Source organism: Austrofundulus limnaeus, unplaced genomic scaffold (genome assembly GCF_001266775.1).
Source record: "Austrofundulus limnaeus strain Quisiro unplaced genomic scaffold, Austrofundulus_limnaeus-1.0 Scaffold418, whole genome shotgun sequence".
Classification (NCBI taxonomy): Eukaryota; Metazoa; Chordata; class Actinopteri; order Cyprinodontiformes; family Rivulidae; genus Austrofundulus; species Austrofundulus limnaeus.
In genome coordinates, this window is record NW_013952820.1 from 76,724 (window position 1) to 87,283 (window position 10,560).

General features: G+C 38.7%; 1 protein-coding gene across 2 annotated transcripts in view; it reads left to right on the forward strand.

The window, feature by feature from the left end:
• large2 (LARGE xylosyl- and glucuronyltransferase 2) overlaps nucleotides 1–10,560 on the forward strand; it is a gene marked incomplete in the record, with an annotated part of 84,096 nt that overhangs the window by 55,492 nt on the left and 18,044 nt on the right. For both annotated transcript variants that reach the window (XM_014024320.1, XM_014024322.1), the window contains 5 exon segments: nucleotides 451–533; nucleotides 4,333–4,456; nucleotides 5,924–6,095; nucleotides 7,289–7,393; nucleotides 8,548–8,660. In XM_014024320.1, the coding sequence (XP_013879774.1) occupies nucleotides 451–533; nucleotides 4,333–4,456; nucleotides 5,924–6,095; nucleotides 7,289–7,393; nucleotides 8,548–8,660 (597 nt within the window).

The window sequence follows — 10,560 nt, forward strand, 5'->3', positions numbered from 1 at the left end:
AATCTTGTTGTGCCAACCTAACTTCCCATCTCTGTGTGCAGACCTGCTGCTGCCCGAATCCCGTTCTCGACCTCCAATTGCAAATTCTAACAATAAACTTGTTAAACCTTTATCTGTGTTCGGAACTAATTCAGAGCTCACTCACKCMATCATAACAGATAACTGAAATCTCTGCCTCCCAATTCTACTTTTAGAAACTCCAGGAACCACAAGTAAACCTGCATCTCAAGCCCAGTTAAAAAACATAATACAGCTGTGTTGATGTCAAAATTGGATTATTAATGCTTGAGTAGTTTAAGTCATTTGTTAAGTGACTTGTTCAACTCTGAGAGTTCAAGTGAGAAAAACAAAAGTAAACAAACTGTTCAAAAAATCTAAATTTTTACTTCAACAAAATAAATACATGGATGGGTACTGCTAAAACTTACAGCTTCTTCTGTGTTTCTGCAGCTGATCCATGTAGCTTGTGTTTGTGCCGGTCACAACGCCACCAGAGATGTGATCACGCTTGTCAAGTCTGTCCTCTTTCACAGGTGAGTCTGCTTTTTATCTTGGGTCCATTTCTAGCTAATGTTTTGGAGCTGGCAGATGAATCAAGGCATCCTGGGAACTGAATAGGTTTTTTGCTTTTGAAAAATGTATTTTATCCTGGTAAGGCCCATTGGGACAGTTGAAGGTTAGGGTTAACATAAATGTTCAGAAGTTGTTCTCCATTACCTCTCTGAACTCCTCCCATGCCTAGGGTTAGATTAGGGTTAACCCCTTCCAAGTCCTCCAAAAAGGATGGGTAATCTGAAATGCGGTTAGGAAACCCTTATGTTTGAGCAGGGTTTTTGACTAAAACAGAAAATCAGTAGCAGAACATCAGTGGTTCTGAGTGGGAGGCAGTTCCTCCCAGTCAAGCCCATCTAGGTCACATTGTCATTACCCATGTGAACATTGACCCCAGCAGAATAAAGCAATCTCCAGCTGGAGTACAATACACCCATGCTAAAGACTCCAAAAAAGCTGGATACTAACAGTCATTTAGTGCGTAGGCACAAATGACTATCAGAGCACATCCCTCCACCCCAAAGGTGCAAGGACGCTACCCTCTTATCTACTGGGAAATCTCCAACTTGCAGTCAAGTTGGGTGGCCAAAAGTAGACCTACACCAGATTGGCACCTCTCACCATGGGCAACTCCAGAGTAGAATAATGTCCAGCCCCTCTTGGGGAGATTGGTTCTGGAGCCTAAGCTGTGCATTGAGGTGAGCCCAACTATATATACAGTGGGTTGTGAAAGTATGGCCAGAACTCTGCAGTTTTCACTCATTTACAGGCCAGCTGTCACTCTTTCAGAGATGAGGATGTTCTCATTCTTGATAGAGAGGAACGTTGGTTTGAGAGAGGAGTAAAAAAAGGCGTTTTTGTGAAGAAAGACCGTCCATCATTAAACAGAGGTGGAGGCCTTCGTTTTCAGTTGTCCCCCTCCTACAGCGCTGCCATTGGCAGTATCACTCCACAGGTGTTAATTAGGTGTGAACGATAGCCATGTGATGTGAGTATCAGTCACCTGGAGGCAGGACTCAAAAGCCCGAATTTTGCCTGAAACTCTCAGACTGAAGAAGTCTCTTGGAAGAGAGACGAAACGTTTCATTAAAGAAGAACCCGTCCAGAGGACCTATACAATTTTTTTTCCTTTTGGTTTTTTACCTGGATTACTGAGATGCATCAGGACATATGGGCAGTATTGTTAATTTTACTGATTTAATTTTATAAATCACTGATTGTTTGGATAAAAAAATATCAGTTTAATATATCATATAGGGGACAAAGTGATTTTTGAGAAGTGAAATGAAGTTGATATGATTTGCAGAAAGTATGCAATAATTGGTTAAACAAAATTAGGCAGGTGCATAAATTTGGGCACCAAAAAAGCAACTCAATATTAGTAGATCCTCCTTTGGCAGAAATAACAGCTTCTAGATGCTTCCTATAGCATGTGAATGTGTGTGTGCATGGATGAATGCCTGAAGTGTAAAGTGCCTTGGGTTCCACGTGGACTTGATAAGGCACTATATAAGTGCAAGCCATTTACCATTTACCATAGCTTCTAATGAGAGTCTGGATTGTGGCTGAAGGTATTTTAGACCATTCTCCTTTACTAAACATCTCTAGTTCATTCAGGTTTGATGGTTTCTGAGAATGGACAGCTCTCTTTAAGTGACACCACAGATTTTAAATGATATTTAGGTCTAGGGACTGATATGGCCATTCCAGAACGTTGTACTTGTTCCTCTGCATGAATGCCTTAATATTTTTTTTTATTTACCGTTATTTTACCAGGCAAGTCCCATTGAGATCTTAGATCTCTTTTTCAAGGGTGGCCTGGGCCTGAAGGCAACCTATTTTACATGTTTTAGGGGGGTGGGGGAAACCGGAGTACCCGGAGAAAACCCATGCAAGCACGAGGAGAACATGCAAACTCAGCACAGAAAGACCCCAGGTCCGAACTGGGGATCGAACCCAGGACCTTGTTGCTGTGGGGCGTTGGTGCTAACCACTGAGCCYTCATGCTGCCTTAGTAGATTTTGAGCAGTGTTTAGGGTGGTTGTCTTGTTGGAAGATGCAGCCCCGGCTTCAGCAGCTTCAGCTTTGTCACTGATTCCTGGACATTGGTCTCCAGAAACTGCTGYTATTGGTTGGAATCCATCCGTCCCTCAATTTTAACAAGATTCCCAGTCCCTGTACTGGTCCCACAGCCCCACAGCATGATGGAACCAGCCCCACATGTTACTGTAGGTAGCAGGTGTTTTTCTTGGAGTGCTGTTCTTTTTCCTCCATGCATAACAGCCCTTGTTCTGCCCAAATAATTATTTTAGTTTCATCAGTCCACAGCACCTTATTCCAAAATGAAGCTGGCTTGTCCAGATGTGCTTTAGCATACCCCAAGCAGCTCTGTTTGTGATGTGGGTGGAGAAAAGGCTTCCTCTGCATCACTCTTCCATACAGCATCTCCTTGTGTAAAGTGTGCTGAATATTTGAATGATGCACAGTGACTCCATCAGCAGCAAGATGATGTTGTAGGTCTTTGGTGCTGGTCTGTGGGTTGACTCTGGCTGTTCTCAAAATCCTTCGCTTCTGCTTATTGGAGATTTTTCTTGGTCTGCTACTTCAAGCCTRGACTTGAACTGTGTCTGTGATCTTCCATTTTCTCACAATGTTTCTCACAGTGGAGACTGAAAGCTGAAATCTCTGAGATAGCTTTCTGCATCCTTCCCCTAAACCATGACGGTGACCAATCTTTGTTTTCAGATCATTTGAAACTTGTTTTCAGACTCCCATGCTGCCACTCTTCAGAGAAGATGCAAAGAGGAGATAAACTTACATTTGCCCCCTTAAATACCCTTTCTTATAATTGGAGTCACCTGTGTATGGAGGTCAAGGGTCACTGAACTTACCAAACCAAATTTGAGTTCCAARAATTAGTTCTAAAGGTTTVGAAATCAATAAAATGWCAACAGTGCCCAAATTTWTGCACCTGCCTAATTTTGTTWAAKCAYTTWTTYCACACTTTCTGTAAATCATATAAACTTCATTTCACTTCTCAAATATCACTGTGTTTGTCCCATTTATGATATATTTTACTGATTTTTTTATCCAAATGATCAATGATTTATAAAGGTAAATCAGAAAAGTTAACAAGGCTGCCCAAAGCTTTGCACCCCACTGTAGCTGATATCTTTCAAATTCACACAAAAGCTCAGACTCCTTCCCCATCAGAGAGGTGAAGTTACATGTCCCAAGAGCCAGCTTTGGTAGGCCAGGGTCAGAGCACCAAGATCCCTTCTTTTTTTCATTGTGCTCCCAACTCATACGGTTCCTCCTGCTGGTGATGGGCCCACAGGAAGACAAACTCGTGTAGCTCATTTGGGCTGAGCCTGACTGGGCCCCACTAGTAGAGACCTGGCCACCAGGCACTCACAGACAAGCCTCTTCCCCAGGCCTGGCTCCAGGGTGGGGCCCAATAACTTATGTCCAGGCAAGGGACACAGAGTTCCTTGATATTTTTGTTCAAATGAGTTTTGTGTCATGTCTGTGATCTGCTTTTTTCTACAAAACTGAACAACTGAATGAGCATCCTCTGAGGCCGCTGATTCCCTAACTGTGTTTTAAAATTCTGCAGGTCTTCTGAACCAGCTTTAGCTCTGGAGTTATATTTTATCTGCAAGATTCTAGAAAGAATTTCAGCTTAAGGATGAAATTATAATGTTTGATTGTAAAGTCACCATGTGGTCATTTTGGGATCTTAAATAATTGGACTTGAATCTGTCTTTTGTTCATTTTCAGGAGAAATCCTCTGCACTTTCACTTCATCACAGACACAGTAGCCAATCACATCCTGAGCTCCCTGTTCCAGTCCTGGATGATCCCATCTGTTCATGTCAGCTTCTATGATGCAGATGAACTGAAGGTAAAAAATGCTCTTCCTCCTATTTGTGTCAAAATTATTTGAAAATATAATTTTTATTCCAAGCAGGCGTTTTGTGATCAGTTAAAGCAATCTTGATCAGTGGTTTTTCAGACTTTCTGAAGGTGTATCAAAGTTTTTCTTTTGAATTCAGCAGCTTATTTACCTTCGGCAGTTTACTTTTTCATACAATACAAATTTATTTCTAAAGCACTTCAAAAATTCAACACTATTGGCCAAAGTGCTGTACACTAAAAGAATCAAAAACGCAAATAAAATAAATAGGAATAAAAATTTAACATTAACACATTTCAAAAACAATTTAAAAAACAATAAAAACATTAAAAACCAACATCTTAAGTTGAAGCCAAGTGCTACATCTGTTTAATAACAATATAAATAATAATACATCAAATATATATAGCACTTACTAGGATACTCAGACTCTTCACAAGAAAAAAAGGGGATTTTGGTGGGTAGGCCAGGTTGAATAGATGAGTTTTGAGTAGTGATCTGAAMAAAGAGCTAGAGTTCCTGACTTTTTGAGGAAGAGAAGTCCAGAAGGATAGGGCAGCAGCAGAAATCAGGGTATGGTGCTTGGTTTTATTTTTTTGTAAAGAATTCTTTTTGTAAATAARTTTTTATCAAGTGATTTCTTTTAATGATTTTACAGATTTTGTGCACATGTACACACCTTTTCTGTGTTTCTGCCTTCTCTCACTGTTGGACTTTAAGGCCAGCAGAACCTGGTTCACAGAAGCTGCCAAGTTGTGTATTTGGAACAGTCTGCACACTAGAGATGTGGTCTGGTCTAAAGTAACTACTCCAAAAATGAAGTGTTAAAACACTGATTTATGCATAAACCTCAATTATTTTTATACAAATTTAGGATAAAATTATCATTTTTGTTAAAACATTTTCTCCAACTGAGCAGATGGAGATTCTGTCAAGTTTTGCTTTTTTAAATGACAGCATAGCTAATTGAGTTAGATAAGTCAAATCAAAAACTGATTTCCTTCAACCTCAAGTTGATGAATGTGTTCTAAGTGAAATCTAAAAGAAAAATAAATAAATGTTTGTAGCMTTGACCTGCTTCAAATCATCGTGTTTTCTTTCCACTCAGTTTTTTTTTGCTACACAATGAGTTTTTGTGCTGTCAGATGCTTTAACCTGCAGCCTCTTTTTGCTTTTCATCGACTCACATTAAAGTGGAGAAAAGGAGCCGTGACTCTAAGCCAAGTATATCTGCAGATGATGCACTTATGCAAATTCAATTACTCTGAATTGAGAGAATCAATTTAAAACACTGTTTGCATTTATTTTAAAAAATCTCCAGCACCAAAAATATGCAGAAAGCATCTTTGTGTTTAGCCATGTTTGTAATATTTTTTATGAATAATGAACTCTCTGATGCTGGTTGTTTCAAACCAATTACAAACTCAAACCATGTTTGTCGGATTTTCATTTCAGTCTGAGGTTTCCTGGATTCCCAACAAGCATTACTCAGGTATTTATGGCTTGATGAAGCTGACGCTAACCAAAGCTTTGCCCTCCAACCTGTCAAAGGTTATTGTCCTGGATACAGACATCACCTTTGCAACTGATATTGCCGAGCTCTGGGGCATTTTCAAAAAGTTTAGCGGTGAGTCAATTATCTTTATTTCATATTGTTTATATTCTGTGTGTAAAGATTTCACCATAAAGTGGAAATCTAGTTTAGAGTACGTCCATAAACTTATTCAAACATATTAAGTGAAATCACAAAAAAGTTGTGATGCTGTGTAAGTAAAATAAAAACAGAATGAAATGTGAAAATCTCATGAACCCATACTTTATACGCAATAAAACATAGTTACCAGATCAAATGTTAAAAGTAAGAAACTGTATATTTTTGTGGAACAAAATTAGGTCATTTTATATGTGGTAGTAAAAAACATTAAAAAGACAAGACAGGTTCATGTTTTTTTTTAACTGAATCCTTCTGTGTTCTCTCTGCAAACAAGAGTCTGTAAAGAAGAAGACCAGTTCTGGAGATTTTTGTGTGATTTTTCTATTCTTATCTGATGTAGGATTCTAGCTGTCCTACAGTTCTGGGTCTTCTTTGCTGAATGGGACTAAATATGTAACTTATATTCACTTTTATTCATTGATGGTGCCTTTCCACAAAGCTCTTTACACTCATGCTGACCATTACCTAATTGGTTACATGATTCTTCTCCAGCTCCCAGGATCATTGGGACACTCAAACCTCTCCATCACGATAAGATGGCAGGCCAGAGAGAGGGGCTGCGCTTTGTCTGATCCTTTACCTAGGACCTGTTTGCCTTGAGTGACACTACCAGGGGGCTGTGGTAGAGTGGTTAGGGGAGTCATCCTGGAACCGGAAGGTTGCCGGTTCGATTCCCGTCCAGTCGACTCAGTCGTTGTGTCCTTGGGCAAGACACCTTACCCGCCTTGCCTYCTGATGYTGGTCAGAGGGTCCGGTGGCGCCTGTGTATGGCAGCCTCGCCTCTGTCAGTGCGCCTCAGGGCAGCTGTGGCTACAATTGTACATTACATTGATTGTTAGGATAAAAAATCAGTTAAATATATCATATAGGGGACAAACACAGTGATCAATAATTTATGAAGATAAGGGTAAATCAGGAAAATTAACAAGGGTGCCCAAACTTTCACATACCACTGTATATATGATTTTAGTGAAGGAATAAACTGATCAGCACCCATTTTAAAAATATGTCAGACTATTGGTTATAAATAAACTAGCAAAAGCCCTWTAAACATGTAAAAATGTCTTGACAACAGATTGACTGATGGCCTGTTTTTTTTTTTRCAGAGAAGCAGGTGATCGGTCTGGTGGAAAACCAGAGTGACTGGTACCTGGGAAACCTATGGAAGAACCACAAACCATGGCCAGCGCTGGGAAGAGGTTTCAACACAGGTACTCAGCTTTTTGCTTTTTAAACTCGCTTTTATAAACTAGCTTTTATTTTAAGTTCAGTTTGAGTTATATGAGGAATTTGGAGTAGGTATTTTTTCTGATTTAGTCTTATTTTACTCATGCTTTTAATTAGGTTGTATTAGGGCTGGGTGATAAATCAATTTTATCGATTAATTCGAATTTTCTGTGTATAACAATTTAAATTTGGGGAAATYTGGATTCCCCCCCTCGAGTACACTCTTTAGGACTTCCGTAGTTCAGAGGTCTGTAGTTTATTTTCTGTAATTTGTATTTTCTGTTTAAGCCACAGGACATGCATGAAGATGCAGTAGACAGGCTTGTCTTCCTTGCGAAAAATGTGTGGGGAAAAAAAGCCATCAAGAATGTACTTACTGACTTTGCTTGAATGTATGTTTTWAACAGGACTGTTAATTTTGTTTACAGTAATTTTCAAACTAACTTATTGTGTTTACTTGAAGCTGCACATATTTTATTTATATTTTCATTGTTTACAATGGCGGGACCTGCCATCTTGTTTTACAAGCATGATTTATAGCTTGAATTTTTGTTGCACTTTGAATTAAGGTCAACTCCCAGAAGGGATGGTTCAAATAAAAGAGAGTTTTAAAAAATATTTTCTGTAATTTGTGTTTAAGAAAGCAAAGGAACAATGCAAATCGATTAAAATCGAAAATCGAATTTGGGATGAAAACAATGGGAATTTTTTTAGGCCATATTGCCCAGCCCTAGGTTGTATGTTTATGCAGCACTTCGGTCAGCACTGTTGTTTTAATATGTGCCTGATTAATTGATTGATTGATTGATTGATTGATTGATTGATTGATTGATTGATTGATTGATTGATTGATTGATTGATTGATTGATTGNGATTGATTGATTGATTGATTGATTGATTGATTGATTGATTGATTGATTGATTGATTGATTGATTGATTGATTGATTGATTGATTGATTGATTGAAATGTTTCACAGTAGAATGCCAGTCTGCCACATACTGAGAATTTGTTCACAAAACTGGCTGGTGTCACATATAATCAAAGAAACACTGGAGCCAAAGGTTCTTTCTGCTGAAGACACTTTAATTTCATGGGAAGTAGCATCAGTCTCTATAAAACTCCTGTTTTTACTGCAGGTGTCATTTTGCTCTACTTGGAACGATTGCGGAAAATCAACTGGGAGCAGARGTGGCGACTAACAGCTGAGAGGGAGCTAATGAGCATGCTCAGTACATCACTGGCTGACCAGGTTAGAAAAATGATAGCTTTCACACTTTGAAGATGCTTCATTATAATAAATGACTGAAATTATATAGCACTTTATCAAGTTCCTCTGGACCCCAAAGCACTTTACACTTACAGACATTCACCCATTCATACACACATTCACACACTGATGATGGTTAGCTACATTGTAGCCACAGTTGCCCTGTGACACACTGACAGAGGTGGGGCTATCATGCACCAGCGCCACCAAACCTGGACCCAAGTAAGGTCATTTTTGGGAAGTGAGGACATTTTCCTGGTCCTCATTTTTTTCAGTTCTACTGCGCTCTACTAGTTAGGTTTAGAAGCAGGGACGTGCACAGATAGATGTCAGGTGGTGCTTGAGCACCTGCCCTTTTCCCTCCAGACCAATTGCCCCTGTTGAACCCACCTTTTTTTGTTATGCTCCATCTGTCACCCTTGGTTGCACTTCTTATTAAGTGAATACAACTTTAATGGCAACAGTGTTAATATTATTAATAATAATATTGCCCTCACACCCCCTCCCTTCACCAAACACACGTGCGAGCCCGCAGAGCTCACTCCTGCGCTGTCCCTCGGTGAACACGCTGCGTGCACGTGCAGGAAGAGAGCCGCTGAAGCAGCTCCTCTCTATAATAAGCAGGTAATTTACCCCCAGGRAAACTGTGTAGGACTGTCTTGCATTTTTCACTCTTGTCCATGCATCGCGCAAGTTGAAACAAAGTCTGCGTTCCACTGATCAAATTATGACAAGACAAAAAAGAAGAAAAAAACAAAAGAAAGGGAAACAATCGACAGATGTTTTTTATTGGCTGCAATTTTCAACCCTRAGAAAATGCCTCCTTATTTCTCTCTGCCTTCTKTGCAGAAGGAGGAGGAGAGAAGAGAAAAAGGCAAAGARGCAGCGGCTGCCAATCAAACACACAGCAGCGTGTCCTGCGTGCCGCCGCCACTAACAAATATCTAAACACGTGAAAGAAAATGGATTTTATTTATGCAGAATGTGATGGAAACTATGTCAAAAATACAGCAAAAATAAGTACTGGAAAATAGGCGATGAAAGTGAAAGATGATTCTCAGAGAGAAAATTGCCAAACTTTTTTTCCTGAAGGAAAACACAGAGTGAAGCAACTGTCTGTAAGAGATTCACACAAGAAACAGCTCAGATCATCTGACCTGCTTATGGTTTTATTTTTTGTCATGATAAAATAAAAAAGAAACAAAACTTTAAATATTTTTAACCAAAGCATTTTTTTGATAAATTTCAAAATGTATTTAATAACAATATGTACTTTTTTCTTAAAACCCTTTAAAAAAACGTTGTGTAATTACAGCCAAAGCAGAGAGGAATGAATGTGTAAAGTGTTCATTTTAAAATAACACAATGTGATGGTCCACAGGATCTGAAGTTAAACTTCACTTCCTGTTGTCTGTAAAGACTAATGAGGCAAATATTAATAAAATTAAGTTTGAAGTTTTTAGTATTCTTTGATTTTAGTGTGGAAAGAGAATTAGCTTTAGTTTTATTTTTCTGTATTTTCTTTTCATTTTGTCAAACATTGAATAATGAATGCTAACAATGGGTTCTTCTTAAATTTAATCTCTTTGTCAGGTTTTGTGGGCTCTAAATGCAACATAAACCATAATTTGGAAAATAAAATGAGTATAATAAGAATAATTTGATTTTGTTTTAATAAATATTAACAGAAATTGTCTCTTGATCTGGACTAAGTGTGGAACTTTCGCCCCCTTGTGAATTCGACCCCCCCTGTGTTACAGTGACACATTTTAACAGTAATTTAGAGTCTGATTAGTTTAAATGTTGTAATTTATTGCACTGACCTTTGTCACCAAGTTGTTTCACCCAAATAATCATATTTCATATTGTTGGTGTTTTAGCT